The following is a 27,119-nucleotide window of genomic DNA, read 5'->3' as shown; positions in this document are numbered from 1 at the left end:
GTATTTTACCATCAGTGAGTATAGGTCTATGGTGTCATTTGTATTGACTATGTATAAATTCATCTGTGACTTACCATAATTTAACCAATACCCTATTTTTTCTTTTTGCACATTTGGACATTCATTCATTAAACAAATACTTCATATAGAGTGCCTTCTGTATGTCAGATGCCATTCTAGGAATTGGGTCTCAGTCTGGAACAGGATATATGTCAGATAACCTAAATTCTGAATTTTTGTTTGTTTTATTTTGTTGGTTGGTTTAATGGAAACATAATAAGGAAGAAATCTGAAATCCCATCAGTCTACAATAGGACCTCTCTTCGATGACATTCTCACCTCTGTCTCTCTCTCTCTCTCTCTCTCTGTGTGTGTGTGTGTGTGTGTGTGTGTGTGTGTGTGTGTGTGTATGTGTACACCTTTTACTTTTTTTTCTTTTTTTTTTTTTTGGCTACTCTGATAACACTGCAATAGAAGTCTCCTTATGGAAAGTCTTTACAAGTGTCCTTTACTAATCACTTCAGTTAAGGATGGGCCAGAGGCCATGCGTGTTTTCAAGGCTTTGAGTGAGGACTGCCCCCAAGTGATCTCTAGAAAAAATACATCCATTTACACCTTAGTGTCTGAGAGCACTGATTTCTGTAATCTCTGAGCAACACAATTTTTTTAAACTTTTGCCAGTTTGGTATGCTTGCCTGATTTGTAAGGGAACTGAAAGCACCCTTTTTGGCCTCTGCAACACTTAAAAGTACGTCTCACAAGACCCTCTGCCCACCCTTTCCTAGCGCTTAAGTCTTCCCAAAGATGAGGTACAGCATTTCGGTAATAATGAAAAGAGATATCACCACAGTCACTTGAAAAGTGAAGAACTTGGCCTCCTAGTGGGTAACAACCACATTCTAATGCACCTCTTTGCTAAGCCCTTGCTCTTCACAATAATGACAACTCAATACGGATATATTCACACTATTGTCTCTAGTCCCCCGTTTGTCTAACCTTGAAATGTTTGACTTGAAGGTTGATGAAAACAGGATCATATCCTTAAGTAAGGCCTATCTTGGGAATACTATGTCTTTCATAGGTCTAATATGACCTATGATGTGATGGAAAAACCATGGTCCTTATTTTACAGGTGAGTATAGGTGCTTGGAGAGGTTAAGGAAATCACCCTGATCCAATAGCTGGTAACCTGCGAGGTAAGTTGAAGCCCGGTGTTCTTTGGTGTACTAGTTATCCAGTATAAACATCATGTATTTGTAGTTATAAATTCACTTAATGCATACTTAGTGAAGGTCTATTATTTGCAGGGAACAGCCCTAGTGTTGGTAATTCATGTGTGAATCAGACATGTTTTTCAAGATGAGAGGCTATTTGATTCATCACTTACTGAGGACATACTGTATGCCAACTATACAGAGTAGTAAAGAGTAGTAAGACATAGACTCTACCCTCAAAGAGCTTATAGTCTAGTGGATATATGTATATAAACCGTAGAAATATAAAATTGAATGCTTAGTGGTATGGTGGATATTCCAAGATGCTTTCCTAAACAGTGCATGTGTGATTATGCCCAGTGTTTATTTCTTTAGGTATTAAAAACTGCTAGATATTCCATCTATGTCAATTATGGTGCTTTTGATAGCAAGTAATAGAAAATCCTCATAAGAAAAACTCACATAGCTGGAAGTCCAGTTAGAGTCAGCTCTAGATGTGATGATATCATAGGGTCACTGATTTCATCCAAGACTGAAGTTATTTTCATCTCAGAGCTTTCTCGTCCAGGACTGATGAAGCCCGTCATGTGCTTGCTTGTTAAAGTCCAGCGGAAGAGAGAGAAACCATTCCCTGGGCATGGACTCTTAGTCCCCTTTTTAAAGGTCTGATTGAGCCAAATTAGGTTATATGTAGTTTTATGGACCAGTAATAGTTATCAACAGAATACCTTATGCTGATTGGCTTACACAAGATCCGCCCCCTCCACCCCACCCCTGCTTAGATCCATGTGCAGGTTTGATATCTGGACAAAACAAATTCCGTCACAATTGAGGAAGAGGTAAATGGATATTGAATAGACAACCAGATTTCCACTACACCATCTTGTTCACCTAACAGGTCACCCTGAACAGTCAAATTGAGTTTATGGAGGAATTCCTCTCATAGTTTGCTCAAACTTTAGAAAGAAAATTATTGGTAGAGCAAAATAATTCTGATGTTCAGTTTTTATAGAATGAGACACTTAGCAGATGTTCAGAGAACTGTTCCCTGAAGAGTTGTCCTTAGTGAGATCTGAATTAGGATGCTTTCAACTGGAAGCAGTAGAATACCCAACTACACTGACACAAGCAATACAGAAAAGTAATTTACCTCCCTGTTAGGAAGTTTGGAAATTAAAAGCTCCTGGTTTGAGATAGTGGCTCAGTGGTGCTTTCAAGAACTTAGCCTTGGCCGGGTGTGGTGGCTCATGCCTGTAATCCCAGCACTTTGGGAGACTGAGGCCAGAGGATTGCTTGAATCCTGGAGTTCAAGACTGGCCTGGGCAACGTAGTGAGAACCTGTCTCTACAGAAAATAAAAACATTAGCTCGGCATGGTGGTACATGCCTGTAGTTTCAGTTACTTGGGAGGCTGGGGTGAGAAGATCGCTTGAACCCAGAGGACTGAGGCTGCAGTGAGCCGTGATTGTGCCACTGCATTCCAGCCTGGCTGACAGAGCAAGGCCCTGTCTTAAAAAAGCAAGCAAACAGAAAAACCTAGGCTTGTTCTATTTTTCTGCTCTTTACCCTTCTCATCCTTAGGCATATCATATCTCATGACTATGGTAACTTCAAGCATTACGTCGTCACACAACTATTCAAGCCTGGATGAAAGGTAGGCCTGCTATCTATCAGGAAGTATACTTTTTCCCAGAAGCTCCCCCACGTACTTCCTCTTACATCTCATTGCTCACAGGTCTACTTTTGTGCCAGTCGCTATCAAGGGAAATGAGATATTGTGCTTGGCTTCAACCAATCTTAGTTCAGGCTCTGGCAACTTGGGGAAAAGCCCACCTTCCTTAACATATTGCCCAAGCAAAATTAGATTTGCATAAGCTGAAGAAAAAGGGGAAATGGCTATGGAAGACAACCAATAGTGTCTGCTTAAGTTCAACTTGACACTGTGTCCAGAGCATAAAATTATGCCTCTGTTCTATTTTAGTATCTATACTAGGAAAGTGTTAACCCCAAGCTCAGTGTTTCTCAAACTGTATGTGGTGAAGAACCAGCTTTTTTCCCCTCAATTCATCACAGACCCAACACTAGGAAAACGAAATAAACCCATACAGATTTAAAAATATGCTATACAAACCCAGAATTTTTGTTAGTTCAGAGGCCATAGTTTCTCTGTGAAATTGCTATAAAAAATGTCTAAACTCACAATTTCTGTCCTTACCCCAGCATGAACCAGCATGGACAAGTAACAAACAGTTTGAAGACCAGGCTGAGTTCATGACCACACTTGTTGACTCTGGTGACTTCATAAGCTGGCCCCTGCCTGCCTCGCCTGCCTCTTGTCTGCTGCTCCTTTTGATTCACCTACAACAAGCTGTTCTCTGTTACCAGAATATGCCACGTATTTTGTTTTACTTCTGGGACTGACTTTACAATCTTCTTTCTTCCTGGAATGCCCTCCTCTAGCTGGGGAAAACCTACTCATCTTTTTAGACCAGATTAAAAGTCACTTTCCCTGTGATGTTTTCTCGTGGAAAAAAATATTTTTTTAAGAGACAGTGGTCTCACTATGTTGCCTAGGCTGGTCTCAAACTCCTGGGCACAAGCGATCCTCCCATCTCAGCCTCCCAAAATACTAGGATTACAGACATAAGCCATCACGCCCCCAACCTCATGAATTTTAGTTAGGTTATAGCAGTATAGTAAAAATCCCTATGGATTGAATTATTTGCACCCTCATAAGTGTTTTTTCTTTGAATCCTAAGTACACTTATTTTATTGGATTACAGTTTCTGAGTCAGTATCCGGGATAGACCGAAAGTTTCTTGAAGTGATAATTGTCTTATTCATCTTTATATCCCCTGTTCTTGGAACACATAGTCTGTCCTGAATAAATGCCTATTGAATTGAATCAGCTCAACAAATGAGAAAATTTATGTTTCTTTCCTTTTTTCTTTCCCAGTTGTTTTTTATTGTGTTCTGCCTTCATGTTTGTGTATTTCCTTATAAGAACATACCATTTTGACAGACAGTACATTTTTTCTTTCCTTTTCTATCAAATCTGGACTTAAACAAGACACAACTTTTCATTGTTGTGTTCTGATCACAGGTCCTATCCTGTGGGCATCAATGTCACTATTACTGCAGGCCACTATTACTGCAGTGTAATGTCACTATTACATGCACCCGTAATTCTCTGACATGTATGCCACCCTGGCAATGTACCCAAATTTCCAACAGCAATAGATGAGCTTGTATATGCACACATGTAAACTCCCGAAAGTACCTGGTAGGATGTTATTAATATACTGTAGAGAATATACAATTCAGAGACACACTGACCTAGGCTTTAATCCTTATTCACATACTGACTAGCTTTGTGACCTTGGGCAAGTTCCTTAGCCTCTCTGAGCCTGCTTCTTCTATTAAAACAAAAAATAGGTATAGTAAGATAACATAAAACAATAGCTGCTTGACAAATGTTAGTCCCCTCTGCTGAGATAGCACATATGTGGATTGACAGGAAAGCAGGCTGAGTGCAGTCTGGACAGCAGGACAAGTGAACCATAGAGTTAGTGGGTCTGCCTGTCTCTTTAATGGGTCAAGGCCAACCTATTTGGCAGGTCTCCTAAGAAAGATGAGCTGCTTTGAAATTGTATCTTGGGCAGAGCTTTGGTTGCTTCTTCATTTCTATGCTTCTGACTTCCCTGCTTACAGCTGGCAGGGACAGCTACTCTGGAAGCTCAGGGGCTGCATGTCTGTGATAGAAGGATGAGCAGCTGCTGCTTGTTAAAGTAGGGGGGTTGTTTGGGAGGCAGGCAAGTGACATAAAAACAGTATATGGAAATCCCCAAACCCCACTGTTAAAATGATGTCAGGGGTCCAAATCATGTCCATGGAGTGACCTCAGTGACATTTCTTCTCCAAATACTCTAGCTCTTTACTGATTTTTTTCCTCTTAACTTAGAAAGGAGGAAATAAGGTATATATTTGTTGGTCAGATGATTTTAATGAGGTTAAGAAAAAACTGGCTTCCTTCAACATGCCATGCATTTTCATGCCTCTGTGCCCATGCTTCTGCTGTTCTCACCACTAGAAATGCTGTTCTCCCCACTGGAAATGCTGTTCTCCCTCTACCTGCCTGGTGAATTCAACCCCTAAACCTCAAATTAGAGGCCAGCCCTTCTTTGCATCTTCCCTCCCTGATGCCACCCTTCCTTCTAGGCTGCCACCATACTTCAAAGTTAACTTGGTTATTGTGCTTCACATACTGAACTGCCTTTGTTTTTTGAGGTCTCTTTACCCTAACAGGGTGAAAGTTTCTCTTGAGGATCTTTGATCCCCAAGGGCTTAGCTCATAAAAGGCACTCAATAAATATTTGTTGAGTGAAAACATCTCCTTCTCACCATATTTGACAATTTCTAATTTCTCATAAATTTTCATCAAGTTATAGCAGCATAGTAAAAGTCCTTATGGATTGAGTCCTTGATTAGTTCTGGGAGGTTACTGAGCACGCCACCTCTACTTCAGGGGCAATAGGAGTAATGGGAGTAAGTGCTAACCCAGCAGCAGGGAGGAAGAATCAAGGAATCATTTGGAATCCATAGAGTCACATTTCTTTCTCTCTTTCTTTCTTTTCTTTCTTTCTTTCTTTCTTTCTTTCCTTCTTTCTTCTTCCTTCCTTTTTTTTTTTTTTTGTTTGACAGAATCTTGCTCTGTCACCCAGGCTAGAATGCAGTGGCACAATTTTGGCTCACCACAGCCTCTGACTCCCAAGTTCAAGAGATTCTTGTGCCTCAGCCTCCCCAGTAGCTGAGACTACAGGTGCCCGCCACCACGCCCAGCTAATTTTTATACTTTTAGTAGAGACAGGGTTTCCACCATGTTGGCCAGGCTGGTCTCGAACTCCAGCCTCATTCAGGTGATCCACCCGCCTCAGCCTCCCAAAGTGCTGCAATTATAGGCGTAAGCCACTGTGCCCAACTAACATTTCTTAGCCTAATGTTTGCATACTCCAGCTTTATCTCTTGGCAGCCCAAAGTAGATTCCTAGGTTCAACCAGAAGTTCCTTGAAAATTGTCAGACTTCATAGAAGTGTGGAGTTGGGAGTCATGGATCTAGTACTGTACTTCCACTTACTGGCAAACCCCTTGGGACAGAGTATTAAGTTTGACAGACTTGGGTTCAAATCCTGGCTCTGCCACTTAGACCATCTGTGGGAGCTTGTTACCTCTCTGAGCCTCAGTTTCTTCCAGATCTAGAAGGAGAATAATATTTATTTTGAAGGATTGTTGTCACAACTAACTTGTAAGTGTATAAAATGCCTAATCTAGGTTTGGCACTTCATGGGTGTTTAATAGGTGGGAATTATAATTTGGAAACACTGGAGTGGGTGGGATGATGATCTGGGCAATGTATTATTATTTGTTTACTATTACCAGATCCAGATATATGCAGGGGAAAGCCAGCTTAGAATTCAAAAAGCCACTTTACATAGCTACTTTTGTTAAATTGATGTCAAATAAATACATAATGATATTTGCAGTGTGACTTAATAAAGGCCTTCAGGGGGTTTTCCAGCTTTCACTGTTAGGATTTTTTCTGATAATAGTCCCATACTTTCCTACTCTGATGTGTCCTCACTCAGAAGCACTGTCTGGCTCTCCCCAAAGGGAGCTCGGGACAGTTTCCTGCCTGAGGTGTTCAGGTGAATTCTGTGCTCACTTTTCCTTTCTCTCTCCTTGTCTGTCTCTCTCACCCTGAGGTCTTATCTTGTCCTCTGGGAGGTATGTTAAGTGCTCTGCCAGGCTGCCTGTGCCTGGCCTGTTTTTTCTCACTGCCGGTACCTCTTGGATTCCAATTCCAAACATGGTATCCATCTGGGGTCACCCTTTCTTCCGGTGCCAAGAGAGAACACATTCCAAATGGAACACAAGTGTGCCTCCCATGCTGGCTCTCCTCATTCTGCTTGGGAAAAACAGAGAGCAGGATGTGGCCGTGTCATCCCATGCTGCTGGACTTTTCAGTCCTGTAGTGCTACTTTCCCTTGGGACTATTTAGGTTTTTCTGCTAAGAACCAAATTTGGAGACTGTCCCAAGAAACATGGAACCAAGGAAGCTTGCCAGAGCTCTGCAGGGAGAGCCAGAGCCTTGCTGAGACAGCGGGGGTGGTGGGGAGGTGTGGGGGGGGGGAGGGGAGGGGGGGAGAGGGGGAGAGAGAGAGAGAGAGAGAAAGAGAGAGGTTTTTAAATTCTCCATGAAGTGTACTATGTTCCATCATTCCTTCCCAAAGCCACCGGAAGCATTCCTTCTAGGAAAGGTGGAGTCGGTAGTGAGAAGCCGGAGGTGAGAAGACCCCTGAGCGGATGGATTCATTCATTTTCTGAATTTCCTATGTGAGGACAGTATTAGAGCCCAGTGAGGCTTTGAGAGGCCCCAAAGATGAGCGCCAACAGCAGCAGAGTGGGCCAGCTTCTCTTGCAGGGTTCAGCGTGCATTAGCTGGAAGCAGGATGTGGAAGGGGCTGTCTACCACCTAGCCAACTGCCTCTTACTCCTGGGCTTCATGGGGGGCAGTGGGGTGTATGGATGCTTCTATCTTTTTGGCTTCCTGAGTGCAGGTTACCTGTGCTGCGTGCTGTGGGGCTGGTTCAGTGCCTGTGGCCTGGACATTGTTCTTTGGAGCTTCCTGCTGGCTGTGGTCTGCCTGCTCCAGCTGGCACACCTGGTATACCGCCTGCGTGAGGACACCCTCCCTGAGGAGTTTGGCCTCCTCTACAAGACGCTGTGCCTGCCCTTGCAGGTGCCCCTACAGACATACAAGGAGATTGTTCACTGCTGCGAGGAGCAGGTCTTAACTCTGGCCACTGAACAGACCTATGCTGTGGAGGGTGAGACACCCATCAACCGCCTGTCCCTGCTGCTCTCTGGCCGGTAAGCTACTCTATCCATTGCCCAGAATTTCTTTCCCCAGCCCACACTTCTCATTTCCTAGTGTGTCCCTTTCCATTTCATGTCCCTTTCCATTTCGTGTCCCCTTCCATTGAGGGAAGGATGTGACAAGTCAAACAAACCAAAATAGATTTTTCTAAGAGTGGGGTTGCTTCCTCTTTTTTGGCATTTTCCAAGAAGAAACCAGTTCATGAGGCATCATGGTTGGCAAGAATGATTGTATGTGCACTTGCTGCTGGAAGGTGTGCAGTGCGTGTGTCTTGAGCCTGGGCCTTAAATAACCCCTCTACCATCACCACACACATATCAGTGTGTGATGCCTAAGCTGCAGCAATATCTCTGTAAGCTTTGAAAAACTAACATTTCAATAAGGTTAATCTGTTCCTTATTCAAATTCAACATTTGCTAAGCACCAACTATATTCAGGGAACAATGCCAGAAATGGGAGGTCGGGATAGCGGGGTGGTTCTCATAACCCCTGTTCCCTGCCAAGGCATCAAGGAAACAGCCCCACTTGTGTTTGGGGTACCTGTATGTAGCCAGGTAGGGAGAGTGAATACCCCTTGCCCACCTTTCCATTTCCAGTTGTTCTATTGAGGTTCTTGCAGACTAAGAAGTCAAGTACAGTACTGTAAATCTGAGGGCCCAACAATGGGAGAAGAGAAGTGATACACCTATCTCATCAAAGCTTTTGTGGAAGCACCGCCTCTTTTGGAGAAGGCTGACAGTCAGATATGGGCAGAAATGGTCTTAGTCAGGATCAGTGTATGCCCAGTCAACCTGGATGTGAATGTTGGGCATTGATTTCTTCTGAGAAAACATCACGGGGCTCTGTGCTACACAGTTAGTAGGCAATTGTGGATTTTTTGATACTGCCCTAGTGGCTCTTGAGCCCCACAACCCCCACTCCACCAGCTTTCTTGAGACCAGGAGAATGTGATAGAAAAGGTAAGATGGCAATTAGAAGGCTCCAATTCCAAGAAAACAACAACAACAACAACAAAAAACAAATCCAGATAATACTGCCAACCACACAATGGAGAAAAAAGTTTGACAATGATGCTAATGGTACTACAACTACCACTAATAGTAATAATACATGTTTGTGTATTCATTTATAGAACCTGAAGTATCATGTATATATGTTTTGATTTTGTTTGAACTCAGAGGTCCTGGATAGAGTGAGCTAGGAGGGGAGACATTTTGTGAGGGTACATTTTATTTCATTTATTGGTGAACTGAAAGTGTAAACCAATGCGATTATTTGTAAACAAATATAGGTGTAAATACAAATACATATAACTATTGTGAAAATGTTTGCACCTATAGTTCCATGCTTAAAGACAATTTAGGGAACTTGCTCATTCATGAGACCCATGATGTTATAGCTCGTCTGTTCAAAGGAGGAAATTGAGACCAGCAGAAGTGCTCCCTCCAGTGTAGGGTGCCCATTTGCTGGAAGCATGTATGGTTACTGTATAGTTCAGGTAGGATAGATTTACTGTGAACTTGTATAAGATCACTTCCCAGTGAAGGGGAGAGGGGGGCTTGCCCTTGGTGTAGCTTTTCCTGGTATACTTAGCATCAAAAGGCTGAGTCAGAAATTAGACAATTTTGATTTTTTTTTCCGGCCTTTCAAGGTTTGGAGTAAGAGTTTTGTTATCTTTCAGTGTCACCCTGTCTCAGCTTTGCTGAGCTGGACATGGAGGAAAAGGCTTCTAGTCTATGACTGGGCTCTAGTTTTAAAGGAGAATCGCTGAACCTTGGGCTGGTTACAATAAGGGACCAAACATCTCAAAGCACCAGACAAGAACTTTGTGCCAGGAAGTGGGGACTCTTGTGCAGACTTCCACATCTCACATGCACACTGTTCTCTAGAGTCCTTCACTCAAACCTCAGAAGTCTTTTTGTTTTATTTTAATAAAGGAAACCAATCTCTTTCAAAACTCAGGCAAAGTGACTTTCTCAAAGTCTATCACCCTGTTAAGCAGTGCTTAACTTAGACGTTTCTCTCATATAAAATTCAAAACACAAACTTCCATATATACAACCCCCTGAGCAGGCAACTAACTATCTAAGCTATTCATATAGGAGAAGATCATCCATCTTCCAGTAGATCAAGAAGGAAGAAGAAACAGATGATAAAGGGCACAGCATTCCGATTTAAATGGCTTCAGCGAGCCACGAAGATCATTAGACATTATCTACACTCTACGGTTGTCACTCTTTGGTGGCTTGCCTGGGTGGCTGAAATCCTCGCCTAAGGAGCTGACATGTGCTGCAGCAGCGCCGTTCTCTTCTGCTGTCTTCCTTTCCTATGGAAGCTTTTCAGTGAGGTTTTGATCCCCTTTTATGGTGACACAAGTGAGTTTGTTCCTTGGTTTCCTTTGTTCATTTATCCATCCTTACTTTCTTGCTTCTTTCTTTCCTTCTTTTCCCCCTTCCATACATATTTATTCAGAGTCTTGAATAAAGCTCCTGTCTTCCAGCTTTAGGTTGTCAGATAATAGGTGCAATTGTTTTTTTAATTGGTGCTGGTCTTTGGTAATTTGTATACACGCATGTATACCTAGGCATTCATTAAGAGCAAGGCTCAGGAGTGCTGATATCCCATTGGCCAGGACTTATCACTTGCCTATGCCTAGCAGCCAGGGAAGTAGAGAAATGTTGATTTTTGCTCTGCAGTCGTGTGTCCAGTTAAAATCTAGCACCATTAAGGAAGAGAAGAAAGCAGATACTGGAGAACAGACTGCCACACTGGATTTCCCAGGTCTTTGTTCATTCCCATCTTTATCTGCTTCTCAATACCCTTTGCATCCCTCAAAATTCAGCTCAAATGTCATCTCCTTTGAGAGGTCTGCTGCCCAAAGAGAACCAATCTTTCTCTCTCCTCTGTTACTGTTCCACAATAGCACCTATCACATTGACTTGCAGCTAGTTATTTATGTGCCTGTGACTTCCACTAAATTGTGAAATCCTCAAAGACAAAGACCAGATTGTGCCCATCTCTGCATTCCCAGATCTCCAGGAACATGGGAGATGCTCCAGAAATATTTGTTTAGCCAATAAACCTCCAGAAATAATGGAAGGATATCTCCCCCAAATGAACAAGGTGTACCTTAGAGATCTTTTTCATCTCCCCCCTTTGCCTAATAGAGGCACCCCATTGCCTGATATAACTCACTTTAGAAGAGAGATTTAAGATGGAACTCTGAGTTTTCTGGGCAGGGGTCGGGTGGGGGGAAGGATAAAGCCCATACTGGATTCTAATCTTCTTCCAGATGTGGTCTCACATCTGAAATACACTCCCTGTCCTCAGGCATCATCAATGACATGCCATCAGTTCTAACAAGTTCTCATGGAATGCAGTCTTTCTACCCTGCAGGGGCAGAGCACTAGGCTAGGTACAGCCACAAGGGTACAAAGGCACCAAGCAGCGATAGTAAGGCTCCTAACCCCTTAAGTTGTGAAACCAAGCCTGCGGTCATGGGCAAGTCAAGAGCAGTTGTTTAACCTGTTGGTAGTGTGGGATAAGAATGTTCATAAAATTAAAGCAAATAATTAGGATTTCTGGCTGCAGCCACAGTAACCCACTCTAGCCAACAGAAGGGGGAAAAAGGTCTTTATTTAAAAAGATACAAGGATTTCTTATGAAACTCAAGGAAAGACATGCACCTAAGCCTCAGGTAGTACTAGAAACAAGAACATGTCCTACTAGGACATTTTATGTGATTTCAAGTTTATTTTCTCTATAGCCAGTTGGGACCCATGCTTTTCAAAGTCTGAGTTACGTGATTAAAAAAAACTTTTTTTAGTTCCTTCAGGGAGGAGTGTGTTAGTTTTGTTAATAATGCCTGATAATTGTCCCCATCCAAGGCATGATTTACACGCAATTCCATTTCCAAATTCCCAGGGAAGGAGTTTGATTGGCTCAGCTTGAGTCAGGTGTTCACTCTAGGACCATCAACTGGATAGGGTGCATGGGATCTCATTGTCTAAAGAAACAAGCTGTTATTGTCACCTACGGTTAGAGAGGTCCGGGAAGGGGTCATGCTAGGAGAGTCCACTACCATCTACCCAAAGCTGTAGTAATAGGGTGGCAACATGGTGTTGTGCTAAGAACATAGAATTTTAGTTCCGCCACTTGATCGCTATGTAGCCTTAAGCTCGCCACTCAACCCTTCTGAGCACCAGTTTCCTTAGCTATAAAATACAGAAATGAATAATCTACCTTGTGGTGTTGTGAACATTATATAAGAGAACACTGGTAAAGTGTCTAGTAGAGTCTGGCATATAGTGGACTTGCCACTTCCTTCAAAGTCTACAAAGTGGTTAAATGTAAGCATGAATCTTCATGTAGCTAATGGGAAGGGAGAAAGGAGAATCTGTGGAGCAGCAGATCCAACAGAACTTTCTGTGATGACGGAAACGTTCTAGATCTATGATGTACAACATGGTAGTCACAGGCCATATGTGGCTATTGAGCACCTATAATGTAATTAGGTAAGGAACTGAATTTTTAATTTTATTTAATTTTAATTAATGTAAATGTAAACTTAAATAGGCAGCAGCATTCTTTTCTCTTTTTTTGAGACAGAATCTTGCTCTTTTGCCCAGGCTGGAGTGCAGTGGTGTGATCTCGGCTCACTGCAACCTCCACCCCCGAGTTCAAGTGATTCTCCTGCCTCAGCCTCCCAAGTAGCTGGGATTACAGGCACCCGCCACCATGCCTGGCTAATTTTTGTATTTTTAGTACAGATGGGGGTTTCACTGTCTTGGCCAGGCTGGTCTCGAACTCCTGACCTTAGGTGATCCACCTGCCTCAGCCTCCCAAAGTGCTGGGATTACAGGTGTGAGCCACTGCACCGGGCCAGCAGCAGAGTTCTTAAGCAGTAGTTTCTATCCTGGCTACACATTAGAATCACTGGGGAGATGTAAATACTAATAATATCCAGTTCCTACCTAGAGAGATTCTTGTTTAATTGCTCTGGGATAAGGCCCAAGCCTAGGTGCTTTTTTTAAAAGCTTCCCTGGGACTTCTACTCTGCAGCCTGAAATTGAGAACCACCAGTAAGGAGAAGGAGGAGGAAAATGAGGGTTCTGGAAGTCTCAATGGGTTCCTTTTCTGAACTACTTGCATGCAGTAACTAGGCTGGCTAGTCTAGCTTTGGGTTTTACCATGCTTTAGGCAAAGTATTTCTACAGGAAGATTCATGTTAATCAGCAACACCTAACTTCAGCATAGGTGGCTTGGAGAGCCATTTTCCTTTTCCCACATGATCTCTTCTCTTCCCTTGCCAGGGTTCGTGTGAGCCAGGATGGGCAGTTTCTGCACTACATCTTTCCATACCAGTTCATGGACTCTCCTGAGTGGGAATCACTACAGCCTTCTGAGGAGGGGGTGTTCCAGGTAACAGGGAGGCTGGTGGCAGCACCGCCTCACCCCGTCCCACTGTAGCCCAGCAATATCCGTGCCTCCATGTTTCCCCTCTTACATCTGTCCTTTGCACCACTGCCAGTGTGAAGCTACAGGCGGGGGCACTCTTCCTCTGTGAAAAGAGTTCCTGGGCTCCTAGCCATAGGTGAGGTAGGGTAGGAAGATGCTGGCCCCTGGGTAGACCATGTTACTTGTATGCTTAAACTCTTCTGGAAGACCCTAGTGCCACAACATAAAAACCCACACTCCTTATAGGGTAACTTAAACCTTTTAGTGCTCTCTAGTCAATTTCCAGCTCTCCCTCCTTCATATTTTTTGCTCATACTAGCCATGCTGAACCACTAGTGCTTCCCTAAACACACCACATTGTGTTGCAGCTCTATGCCTTGGCCCCTACTCTCCCCTCTGAAATGCATTTCCCCTTCTAGATGAGACCATGGAACCTCACTTCCTCTGTGAAGCCTGCTTCCACCCCACAGCCTCACCAGCTTCCACCCCACAGCCTAGCACTCCTGTGTGCCTGTTCTAGTCCTTTTACTTATGCTAACTGGTGCACATCTTGCTGTCTGTTCTAATGATCTGGTCTCCTTTCTGTCTTCTGCACAGTGAACTCTGAAGTACAAATCTAGGCTTTTCCCTCTCTGTTCCCAGACTCTAAAGGAAAGTACCTGGAGCACAGCAGCTGTTCAGTAAAGAATTGCTTGCCGGGCGCGGTGGCTCACGCCTGTAATCCCAGCACTTTGGGAGGCTGAGGTGGGTGGATCCTGAGGTCGGGAGATCGAGACCATCCTGGCTAACACGATGAAATCCCGTCTCTACTAAAAATACAAAAAATTAGCCGGGCGAGGTGGCGGGCACCTGTAGTCCCAGCTACTTGGGAGGCTGAGGCAGGAGAATGGTGTGAACCCGGGAGGCGGAGCTTGTAGTGAGCCGAGATTGCGCCACTGCACTCCAGCCTGGGCGACAGAGTGAGACTCCGTCTCAAAAAAAAAAAAAAAGAATTGCTGAACTGGTTTGCCACTGGGCAGCTGGTGTCCCAGAGGACTCCATGGGGCATTCACATACATGCTCCAATGCAGGTGCCTGGCTGCCTGGCCCCTACTCTTCTTATCTCTGCCAATCCCTCAGGCTTTGGTCACTTTCTTTGTAGCTCTCACTTATTGAATGGCTAGCATGTGGCAGGCACATATCATATCGCCTCATTGATTCTCATAACAACTCTATGGGTTGAATATGATTATTACTCCATTTAACAACTGAGGAAACTAAGGCCCAAAAACATCAAGTAATTTGCCCAGGGTCTTCAGCTAGAAAGTGACAAAGCCAAGTTGCCTGGATCTACCATTTCTGTTCTTTATTAAAATGGGAGGGTCACCAGAAGAGTAGAGTTTACACACACACATACACACACACACACATGCACATGCATGCACACACATGCACACACACTCACTCACCCTTTTAAGGACTCCCCTGCCTGGATAGTTTGCTGGACCTGGAAACACTGGGTTCCATGTGTCTCCTACTACTTTTATCAGGGAGTCCCTCAAGCCAACATATGAGCCAACCCCGGAACAGACACACACCGGGCAGTGCTACCTGGCAGGGCCTGCTTCAGCCCCTACCCCGACACTTGGCTCTGTGATGATGGAGCCTGAGAGGCAGTCCTGATCCCACTGCCAGTGTCACCAGCCACAGACCCATTTCCATCATGTTCCTACCCTGACCTCCCTCCACACACCCTCCCTAACTAGTCCAGAAACCTTCTTCAGGAACTCTCTCAGGCACATGAGAACCTCCAGGAGGGCTCAGTCAGGACCTGAGCCAGCTGGACCAGGGCTCTTTCTGACACTGACACGGAGGAACAGGTGGTGGGTAAGCCGGGTGTCCTCCCCTAAGTTACGCTCAAGAGGAAGGGCTGTAACCCCACATGGCCTCTCAGCCTGGAATGTAGGTATGGTCATGTTCCTCCCATTTATATTTTTAGTGTGTACCTCCTTTGGGAGCAATGAGAGCCACACATTTGCTATTGGCTGTGTAAAGTCCCATTTCCTCTTTGCAAATGTCAAGTGTTATCTTAAGTTAGAGTTCATCCTGTCCTTGCCTTTTGCAATTACATAGTCTTTGTTGACTGAGAGCAATCCACAGTGACAGCCTAAATTATAATTCACATTGTACTTAATACAAATCCATCAGCATTCCAGCACACCTCTCGACAATTCAATTAAGTCAGAATTCATTGTGTGTTCGGCACTGTGACACTCATTAGTCACCAAGAACACAGCACAGGAGGGATCGCACAGAAATCATCACTGTTTTTCTAATTTGCATCCTATCTTACTGGACCTAAGTCCTATTTACATAGGTTATCTCATTTAATTCATTCAACCAACATCTGAGGTGAGTATTAAAAAAAAAAGCTAAATACTTGTCAAAACGTTACAACAGATATGTCTATATATATGGGAGAACCAATCAAGAAGCAGATTTCAGGAGGACCTTTGGGGAAGGATTTTATACAGGACATGAGAAAGCAACATTAGAGGCTGGGCGCGGTGGCTCACACCTATAACCCCAGCACTTTGGGAGGCCGAGGCAGTTGGATTATGAGGTCAGGAGTTTGAGGCCAGCCTGGCCAACATGGTGAAACCCCATCTCTATTAAAAAATACAAAAATTAGCCAGGGTGGTGGCAGGTGCCTATAATCCCAGCTACTCGGGAGGCTGAGGAAGGATAATTGCTTGAACCCGGGAGGTGGACATTGCAGTGAGCTGAGATCACACCACTGTACTCCAGCCTGGGTGACAGAGCAAGACTTCGTCTCAGGGGGGCGGTGCGGAGGGGGGGGGGAAGAAAGTGACATTAGGTTGTTTTGCAGTATACAAGATTGGCTGTCTTCCCTTGATTCATTTATTCACTTCAATAATATTTATTGAAAACTTAGTATATACCAGGCACTGTTAAAAGGATTTGAAATATATCAGTGAACAGAACAGATGAAGGTCCCTCCCCTCATGCAATTTACATTCTAATGGGGGAGACAAAAAGCCATAGGCATAATGAATAAGTAAATTATATAATATGTTAGAGGATAATCACTGCTAGTTTAAAAAAAAAAACCTAGAGTAGTGCAAGGGAGATATGGTGGCAATTTTAAATAGGGTGGTCATGGAAATCCTTGTTAAGCAGGTAACATTTGAGCAAAAACCTGAGAGAGATGACAGGTGAGGTCTGTGAATATCTGGGAAAAGCATATCAGACAGCGGAAAGAGCCAGTGCAAAGGCCCTGAGGTGGGGCCAGTGTGTTTGATGCGCAGAAAGGAGGACAGTGGACCTGGAATGGAGAGAGGAAGGGGAGGGAATAGCAGGAGAGAAAGTTGGAGAGGTGATGAGGTAGCAAGATCATGTAGGGCCATAGCATATATTGTCTAGATACAGCCAAAAGGATTTTCTAAAGGGTTGGATATAGTATGTGAGAGAAAGAGAAGATCAAGGAAGACTCTAAGGCTTTTGGCCTGAGCAACTGGACAGGTGGTGCTGCTGTCAACTGAGACAAAGAAAGCTGCAGGTAGAGCTGCTTTCGGGGGCCTAGGAAGTTCAGTGTTTGATGTTAGGTTTGCATCATCTGCGGACATTTGAATGGAGATGCTGCATAGGCAACTGGATATTTAAGTCTGGAATTCAGGAATGAGATCTGGGCCTGAGACATAAATTTGGGAGTTGGTTGTATGCAGATGATATTTAAAGCCATTGGATAGGATGAGCTCACCAAGTGAGTGAGTGTGGATGGAAGAGGGAATGGTTCAAGAGTGGAGCCCTGGGATACTTTAGTGGTGAGGAGTTGGAGAGGAAAGGAGAAAGCAGCAAAGGAGCTTGAAAAGGAACAATCATGGACCAGGAGTGTATGGCATCCTGGGAACCAAGTGAAGAAGATATATCAAAGAGGAAGGGGAAATTGATGGATGCCATGAAAACTGACCATCAGACTCAGCAGCTTAGAGGTCACTGGTGACCTTAACAGGAACAGTCTTTGTGGACTGCTAGGGACAAAGTCTTATTGGTTTAAGAGAGTGAGAAGAGAGGAATTGGAGACAGTTAAGTATAAACAGGTTTTTTTTTCTTCATGAGTTTTGCTAAAAAGGGAAGCAAATTAGTGGAGTGATAGCTAGCCAGGGAAGTGAGGTCAAGGAAAAGAATTTTTATTTGTAAAAATTTTGTTTTATTTTAAGATGGAAGAAGTACAGCCTATTTCTAAGAAGATTCACAGTCTTTGTGTTTGGCTTTAAGACATTATTTACATTCGGCGTAGTTCTTGCTCAAACACATGTGCTTCATATTTGGTACTCTGATTTCTTGTTTGGGAATTGTTCATAAGTACATCTAAGGTACAGGCCATGGCAGATGTGACAACTACTTGCTGAACTATTAGTAATGGACAGATTGTATTATTTTCAGAATTCTTTCTCATGAGGCAAGAGAGATTAAGTAATTTATCTGACATCATACAACTGATAGAGGTAAAGCTGAAACATGAAACCACTTCTGGCCTCGATAACGTAGTTTAGGTCCTGATTGCAGTGCTAGCAATTAGTGGAGAAAAGTTGAGAGGAGGAAATGAATAAAGGACGTGGGGGAGGGGTATAGCAGAAAGGAAGGAAGAGAAGAGGAGGGTAATGGGAGATCCAGTAGGCAATGCAGGAATGAAAAGGATTATATATAATCTCTAATAAAGAATGTTTGGAAAGCTACCCTACTTTCAATTTGACAATTCATATAAAGTGCTTAACACAACACCTGGCACCTCTTGACAAATATTAGCTGCTAACATCATTATCATCATCATTTCCACTGTCTCCATCCACAAAAATATATCATGAACTCTGCCAGCCCAAAGTATTAGGGTCAATTAGATTATTAAAAATTGTGTGATTCTGCACCCTTTTCCTGCACTGTCCTAAGCATGTTTCCATTTTAACCCCAGCTTTACCACTCATCATTATTTTAACAAGGATTTATCAAGCACCTGCTGCATGCTAGGCACATGTTATTGCTTATTTCCCATGCAAGCGTAATTTAGCTTTGCATCATGGGCACATAGTGAGTACTCAGAAATTCCTAGATGAATAAACAAATGGAGAATGGGGTGCCCTTTGATTTTCTACCCTTTAGAGTTTGTCTTCCGCTATGCTCTTTTTCTGATTTCAGTCATCAGATCCTTTTGGTTACTTGAAGTGGCCAAGTTACGAGCAATTTCGTAACTTGCTCGTATCCCAACCTGAATCCCAGGCTTGGGATCCTGACGTAGTTTGGCATACCTCATCAGAAGCTTTTTCTCAAACTGAACTTTCCAACTCTTTTTGTGTCCCTACCCCAATATCTTACCCTTCCTCATTCTTAAAATGAATAGTTGTCAGCATTTCAACCACTCTTCAGAGCACAAGAAGGCCCCTTCTTTCTCTATCTCAAAAATCATAAGACTCAGAACTTTCTGCAGTCATTAGTGGCATTAGCCACGGAACCACAGAATTAGAGCTGAGAAAAGTGGATGTGGAAACTGAGGCTCCAGGAGGTGATGGGTGAGTGAGTGAATGGCTGATCCCAGGGCTCCTGACACAGGACACCCCCATATCAGTGCACACAAGTGAAAGTCATCCACTAGACCTCCTCCAGGCAAGGCCATAGAGGGGTACTCCCACACAGCTTCTTCAGTAAAAGTACAGCTGTTTGCCAAGTGACTGAATGATCTCTGTGCTCAGCATGGACAAATTTTCTAGTTTAAACTTTTATTGTCTGCTTCTGACCCCTCTCAGGTCACTCTGACTGCTGAGACCTCATGTAGCTACATTTCCTGGCCCCGGAAAAGTCTCCATCTTCTTCTGACCAAAGAGCGATACATCTCCTGCCTCTTCTCGGCTCTGCTGGGATATGACATCTCGGAGAAGCTCTACACTCTCAATGACAAGCTCTTTGCTAAGTTTGGGCTGCGCTTTGACATCCGCCTTCCCAGCCTCTACCATGTCCTGGGTCCCACTGCTGCAGATGCTGGACCAGAGTCCGAGAAGGGTGATGAGGAAGTCTGTGAGCCAGCTGTGTCCCATCCTCAGGCCACACCCACCTCTCTCCAGCAAACACCCCCTTGTTTTACCCCTCCAGCTACCACCAACTTTCCTGCACCTCCTACCCGGGCCAGGTTGTCCAGGCCAGACAGTGGCATACTGGGTGAGGACTCCACCAGTCTGGTGCTGGAGGATTTTGAGGAGGTGTCAGGATCAGAATCGTTTATGGATTATAGGAGTGATGGGGAGTACATGAGGTGAAGGGAGAACTAACATGGGCACAGCCACCGGCTCAGGATCCTATGTAAGTACTCAGAAGGCAGCCGCTGCACATTCCTGTCAATGGCTGGCCTTAACTCAGCTTGTTAGGGTAAAAAAAATCATTCGTGGAACATCTCCTCTTAGAGGACTCACAGAAAGTGGCATTAACCCAACTTTGAAGATAGCAACTCACTCCGGGTGCATGCAAGGCATGAAGGGATTTTAAAAACTCATTCATTATTAACTTGATTGCATTTTAGAAAGTGGGCTGGTTGATACGTTTGAGCAGGAAGGTAGATTGCTGTTTTTTTGCAAGTTTATTCTAATAGCTGAGGCCACAGCTGGGGCTAAAGGGGCTTTTATTTGTGGCATGCATTTTAAAAGAAAAAGAATGTGGCAGGGTTCTAATTCTGATTGCTTGTCTTTCCTGGTACAGAGCCCGTCCTGGAAAGCAGTTGTTATTTAGCCTAGACTGGGCAGGCATCTCTGTTAAAACTGCATATTTTAAAGAGGATTGTGATTATGAGCTAATAGCTCGGGGATGAAAATGTCCTCATCTTGCTTTCCTGTCACCCAGTGGAGAATGTGTTTGTTGATCACACAGACAGAGGACTAGATACTGCTATGATTAAATGTTACTATGATCAGATAGGTATATGGCAGCCTGGCTTTCCCCAGTCACCCACACCTGTGGGAGGTAGGATGTGCATAAATCCTGGAGGGCCTAACAGTGTGTGCAGGATTTCCCTCACAGAATTTCCCTCACCAGAGAGTCTACAAGAAAGGCTGTGCCCAGTGGTTCTGGGAAATTGCTCTCATGTTTCCCTGGCTGCCCTCATAATACTGTGATGTTTTTCTCGGTAACTCCACCCAACCATGATGTAGGCCTGAATTTCCTGAGGAAAATCCCATTGTTCCCAATTTGGAAGGCGCTTCCCACGGTTCTTCAGAAAGCACCAATAAATTACCTGAGAAACTAGCCCAGTGAGGAAGGCCTCCAGAGTACATGAAATGAATGAGTGAATGTTTGTCTATTTTGAAAAACAGGTTATATAAATGATGAAAGAGGCCATAGAGATGACTGATGAAAGGTTAGAGATTTAGTTTTGTAGATATGGAATTTACAATCTCCTGTGTTACCAGCATCCTTAGAACCATAGTTCAGCTCATTCTGAGGTAATTCCAAGGATCAATCTAACACCCCAGATCACTTTGTTGAGTTCCCCCAAGTGTGCATTGACCACTCTGATCACTCCTTTCCCTCTGTGCAGCTGTTCGCCTTCCTACTCGTTCATCCTGCATCCACGCATGCTCCTTATGTCCTATGGATCCCTCTTGGTCCAACTTGCCCATCCACCTATACACTCTCTCTTCGACTCACAGCAGCTCTCTGTTTTCTCATGTTGTTCTTCCTGGTTTTCTTCTCTTTTCTTGGTTCTATTTTTCTCTTCTTTCTTCTCCAATTTCTTCTCAGTCCTTGATTGCCTCAGTTTGCTGTTCTGTTCTTTTTTCCTTTTCTTTCTTGAGACAGGGTCTCACTCTGTCACTCAGGATGGAGTGCAGTGGCATGATGTCGGCTCACTGCAATCTCTACCTCCAAAAGCTCAAGCGATCCTCCCATCCCAGCCTCCCAAGTAACAGAGATTACAGGCACATGTTGCTGTGCCTGGATAATGTTTAATTTTTAAATTTTTTTGTAGAGACAAGCTCTCCCCATGTTGCCCAGGTTGTTCTCGAACTCCTGGGCTCAAATAATCCTCCTTCCTTGGTCTCCCAAAGTGTTAGGATTACAGGCATGAGCCACCATGCCTGGCCAGTTTGCTGTTCTTAAGTGTCCATTTTCTATGTCTTCTCAGTTCATTTCTCCCTCTTCACTTGTCTCTTGTTTTCTTCCATTTTATTGTTCATATATTTGTCTCTCCTATTACCTCCTTTTTTCTTTTTCCTACCTTTTTTGCCTTGCTGTATCTATTCTTCCTCCTAAACACCCTGTACCCCCATCTTATTAGTTTTTAATCCTAACTCTTCCAAAGATCAGTACTTTTCCTTCTGCCTATAAAGAAAACCATTCAAGTGAAGGTGTAAAATCCCCAGCTTTGGGAATGTTTTCCAAACATCAGGAGGCAGGCAGCATGGTAAATGAGAAAGAGACCAGGACTGGGAGTCCAAAGTCCTGGCTTCTATGTCTGGCTTTGCTACTAATCAAATATGTGACTTTTTGCAAACCATACCTCACTAAACCTTACTTTCTTCATTTGAGCGTGTTGGACCAGCTGTCCCCAGGAACCCCCTTGGATTGATCTGAGAAGGCAAGGATAAGTTTTTCAAAGGAAGAAAAGAGGAGTAGTCAGTCCGCAGTACAGTAGACACAAGCCCCAGGACATCTGAGTGTCTTTCAGCAAGAACTCTCTGTGATATTTCACTACAATTTCTCTGGCACCTTGGGACTCTCCTCAGCCCTTGTGGTGGTGGGTCTTGCTTAACTAGCAGTTCCCTCCATTCTATGCCTGTGAAGAATCTATCACCTACCATGTGATTACAGTGCAGATTTTTTTTTCCTTTCCTTTTTCTTTTTTTTTTTTTTTTTTTTTTTTTTTGTTTGAGACGGAGTCTCGCTTTGTCACCCAGGCTGCAGCGCAGTGGCGCGATCTCGGCTCACTGCAAGCTCCGCCTCCCGGGTTCACGCCATTCTCCTGCCTCAGCCTCCCGAGTAGCTGGGACTATAGGCGCCCGCCACCGTGCCTGGCTAATTTTTTCTATTTTTAGTAGAGACAGGGTTTCGCCGTGTTAGCCAGGATGGTCTCCATCTCCTGACGTGGTGATCCGCCCGCCTCGGGCTCCCAAAGTGCTGGGATTACAGGCGTGAGCCACTGCGCCCGGCCTACAGTGCGGATATTTTATGAGAGAGGAGATCACAACTCAGTCCCCAAGCCCTCAACCCTTAATACATACTATCGTATGAAATGCCTCTTTCCAAATTCAGCCTTTTCTAAAACTAAAGATGAGAAAACTGCTGATGAGGCTCACTTTCTAAAATACCGGAACTTGCAATATAGGGAGAATAGTTTTTCATGTTTGTTTAAGCAATAGAGAGAAAGGAAACTTACGTCGTTTACTTTTCAGGCCATAGAGGTTTTCAGAACAACTTGAAAACATGATCAAATTAGCCAAACTTCTGACAGTTTTCAATGTAGTCTGTGATCATGGGATAATTTAGCCTCAGTTCTTTTTCTGAAATTGTGTTTTGAATGTTTGATTTGACTTATTTACCATCAAACTTGCTATAAGGTTATTACTCTAATGAATAAGCATATTCCCTTATGATTGGGAGCAATTTACTATTATTTCTTTCATAAAGTAGGGCACCATTCACCATCTATTTCCTGGCTCTTTAGTTATCAAAATTTTAAGCTCATTGCTATTCATCCCGGCACAGCACTTATATGAGAGGCATGAAGCTGGCTGAATTCTGCATCATTAGGAATGACACAGCCTCATCACATTGACACCAGTGCTTGTCTCTCACACCAATCCAAATTAAGACCAACTGAAAATAGAGTTTCCTCTGGAGCTCCTTTTTGAAGAGACATATGTTTTTTAGTCTGGTGGTACCCAAAATTGAACAAAAAATGGGTGCTGCTTCTCTTAATAGGCAAAACTATGCTGCAGGATAATGTATTCATGCAGGGTCTTCCAGCCAGACCCCAAATCATCCCTCCCTTCACTAGAATTTTTCTGTTTAATTCGATGGCCACTCTCCACAGGGATCCATTCTGTGTCTTATTACAGGAGATGCTCAATGAATGAGGGACTTATCTTCTAGAAATGCAGCTCCGAGGTAGTCTGTTGAGTGAAATAATGAATCCATTATCACAAAATAAATTGAAAGCTGTCTGACATTTGGACAATTTTTATTTTGTTTCACATTGTTCTGAAAACTATACTGTTTCTTTTCTCCCTATTATTGAAATAAACAAATGATGAACAGATTACAAAATTGAGGACACTCGAGGTAAGGGAAGGAGCCCCTCAACAGGAGGATCAGGACATAGTACCAAGGGCAAGAGAAACAATTCAATAAACACTATTTACTATATATTTTAGGCATGGTTCTAGGTAATCACATGATAAGTAGTTGAAAGAACTGAAAATGTTTTATCTGCAAGAAAAGGGCAAGTGTAATATCTTCAAATTTTAAAAAGAATGTAAATTAGAATTTGACTTAATTTGGTGTAGTTCTTGTGGGCAGAAATTGAATTGAATAGGCTGAAAGTTATAAGAAGGATTTTAGCTCAGTATTGATACTGGATTGCTCATGGGTGGTGAGAGTTACTCATCACTGGAAGAGTTCAAGCAGGGGCCATAAGAAATCTCAGGGATTTTATAAGCTGATTCATGCTCTGGGAAAAGGATGCCTTGGATTATTGTGTCAGGGTAACTTCTAACTCTAGGATTCTGTGTTTCTAAGATCTGGACTCTAGTCTTGCCACTCACCTGCCATCAAGAACACGTTCCTCATCTGCCGGACAGGACCAAGATGGCTCTGTCTACCTTACCGGGTTGCTGTGAGGCGTGATTGTGATAAAATACATAAAGGCAGTTTTTAAGCTGTGAAGCACTAGTTAAATGTGTAGCGTATTTTAAGATTCTGTTGTATGTACAATTGTTTAGCAGTCTCTCTCTCTCTCTTTCTCTTTCTTTTATCAGAGATAGATGATTTTCCCTCTTATTTCCGCCAGTTTGGCTTTTCAGGGAAGGTGGCAGCTGGCAGAATCCCCTGACAACAAAAAGTACAGCAAAAAGTGGAGGCCTAAAGAAAACAGGTGCTAGCTCTTTAGCCCCTGAATAGCTAAGTCACATGTCAGCCTGCTCTCCTTCATCTGTTTGGGAGGAGGCAGATTAGAGTCACACTGTCATCATGCTCTTCCCCTCAGAAGCAGCTGTAAGGTTTTTGGTAGCTGTCAGTGCTAGCAAACAGTGCTTTTCTCACAGAACTACTGGAAAGAGTCCTGGCACGGAAAACTTGCTCTTGAAAGTGGCACGGCCAGAGCAGGGGTCTCTAGAGGGTCATGCCACCTCTACCTGCCACAGGTTCCATTGTCGGTCAGGTAAGTTAGAGGCAGCAGTTCCCCACCTGCCCTCTGGAAAACAGCAGCCTGGGGCTGCTCCTGAGTCGTGTTTCCACTTCTGTCTTACAGGCCTCATTTTCCTACCCATCTTTCTGTAAAAATGAAAGTCAGGAGTCTTATGAAACTTACCATTATTCAATACAGGCTTTTGGTTTTTTTCTTTAAATTAGATAGGGTTAGGTAAGAAGTAGAGTTCTATAGAACGTTCATAGGGAGCAACAAAAGTTGATCTCTTGGTCTCTACAATAGGAGAGGATTGGGCTAGATACCTTCAAAGCTGACTTGCCCTAATATTCTAGTATGAAATGATTCGAAGGCATACCTGCCCGTATCATGTCAGGCAGTGAGTACAGTTAAAACATTGGGAATTGGTAAAGGAAAAGAAAAAAACTGAAAAGAACCCTTTGAAGTTAGACAAACTGTCCAGAGACATAGTGCTAAAATCCTCCCTCTTTTTCTTTCCACAGCTTCTAGAATTCCTCTCCAGAGCTACTCTCAAGTTATATCCAGGGGACAGGCCCCTTTGGCTCCAACCCACACGCCTGAACTTTAAGGATCATTGGACTATCTTCTCTGTGGCCAGCGCAGCTCTCTTCTGTGTTCACAGAATGGCCACTGATAGGCACGCCTCTTTTCCCACCCACTGGAAGGCTCACAGGCAAGGTGAGAGAGGACACAGAAGGTGCCAACACTGTCGCTACAGTAAGGACCTGAAGTGACTTTGAGAAATTCACCCTCACAAGCCTTCCTTCAGGAGCAGGCATTGGTAGTGCAGAGGCAGAGATTCCGTCCTTTACCAGCTGCAGAATCTTGGGCAAGTTACATAGCCTCTGTGAGCCTCATCGGTAAACAGTGGGGGTTATGAAACCCACCTCACAGGGTTGTTGTGAGGATCCAATGAGTTGATTTAGGTAAGCACCTAGCACATGCCGTGGCACCAAGTAAGCACTCAATAAATCACTCAACTCCTTTCCCTATGTTGTTTCTTTGCATTGTCTGAAAGGATCAATGGAGTCAAAGATCCAGCTTTTCACTGGTGGTTATTTTTTATTTTTCAATTAAGATTCAAATTTATGGAAGTGGAAATTTAAAAACCTCGTTTTCTCTTAGGCTGTGACATTCAACTTACAAATCTCTTTTTCTGTTGATGAACCTAGTATTAAACAATAGTTTTTAGAGGGACTTTTACAAACTTAATTAGATTTTCTTAAACATCTTAAAGTAGATTTATAAATGTAATATATTCTATTTTCCTTTTTCTTTAAATACTTCAACATATATTTCAGTTATCTATTGCTGTGTAATATCAATCCCTAAAATAGTGACTTAAAATTGTCCTAATAATATGTGGTGCTCATGAGTGCGGGACCTGACTGGGCTCAGCTAGGCGGTTCTCACTCAGGGTTTCTCATGTTGTTTCAGTCAGATAGTGGCTCAGTCTAGAATCATCTGTAAGGCTTCTTTACTCACCTGTCTGGGAAGACTCAAACAGATGAGGGCTGAAACAGCTGGGAATCCTTGGGCATCTCTCCCTCTCAATAGTTTTTTCATTTTTGTTGTTGTGTGCTCTTTGTATGACTATACCACAATTTATTTATCCAATCTACAATTGATGGGCATTTGGATAGTTTCCACCTTGGGGCAATTACAAATAGTGCTGCTATGAACACTCTTGTACCTGTCTTTTGGTATACATATGTATACTTTTCTTGGATATATACCTAGGAATGGAATTACTCAGGCATTGGGTATGTAAATACTACCAATTTTTCTAAGTGATTGTACCAGTTTACATTTCCACAAGCACTGTATGAGAGTTCCAGATGCTTCTCATCCTCAGCAATAGTTGGCATTATCTTTTTTTTTTTTAATTTTAGTTATTTGGGCATGTTTAGCAGCATTTTTATTTTCCTGATGGGTTGAGTAGCTTTTCTTTCTTTTCTTCTTCTTCAGTTTTTTTTTTTTTTTGGCCATATGGATATCTTCTATTGTGAAGTATCTATTCTTGTTTCTTTTTTTTTGTCCATTGCTCTTTCTTTCTTTTTTTCTTCTTTTTTTTTTTTTAGACAGAGTCTGGC

General features: G+C 43.3%; 1 protein-coding gene and 1 long non-coding RNA gene across 4 annotated transcripts; both read left to right on the top strand.

Moving 5' to 3' along the window:
- The first annotated feature begins 471 nt into the window (after window positions 1-471).
- On the top strand, window positions 472-7,383 carry LOC134758083 (uncharacterized). The gene is made up of 3 exons (XR_010132903.1): window positions 472-1,196; window positions 2,795-2,867; window positions 3,434-7,383. It is a non-coding gene; the product is annotated as an uncharacterized lncRNA (long non-coding RNA).
- A 24-nt stretch (window positions 7,384-7,407) lies between these two features.
- POPDC2 (popeye domain cAMP effector 2) lies at window positions 7,408-27,105 on the top strand. 3 transcript variants are annotated; one of them, XM_004036121.5, is made up of 4 exons: window positions 7,408-8,140; window positions 13,460-13,568; window positions 19,406-19,814; window positions 25,509-27,105. In XM_004036121.5, the coding sequence occupies exons 1-4, from the start codon at window positions 7,650-7,652 to the stop codon at window positions 25,592-25,594; spliced, it is 1,095 nt and encodes a 364-aa protein (XP_004036169.2). In that variant the 5' UTR covers window positions 7,408-7,649; the 3' UTR covers window positions 25,595-27,105. The 3 variants fall into 3 exon arrangements, with proteins under 3 accessions (XP_004036169.2, XP_063560161.1, XP_063560162.1); XM_063704091.1 differs by having other exon boundaries at window positions 19,406-19,955; window positions 25,509-27,009; XM_063704092.1 differs by lacking the exon at window positions 25,509-27,105 and adding an exon at window positions 24,620-25,502.
- Window positions 27,106-27,119: the final 14 nt, after the last annotated feature.

This window comes from Gorilla gorilla, chromosome 2 (genome assembly GCF_029281585.2).
Source record: "Gorilla gorilla gorilla isolate KB3781 chromosome 2, NHGRI_mGorGor1-v2.1_pri, whole genome shotgun sequence".
NCBI classification, from domain to species: domain Eukaryota; kingdom Metazoa; phylum Chordata; class Mammalia; order Primates; family Hominidae; genus Gorilla; species Gorilla gorilla.
Note: the sequence above shows the minus strand (reverse complement) of the source record. Positions and strands in the feature narration are given on the sequence as shown.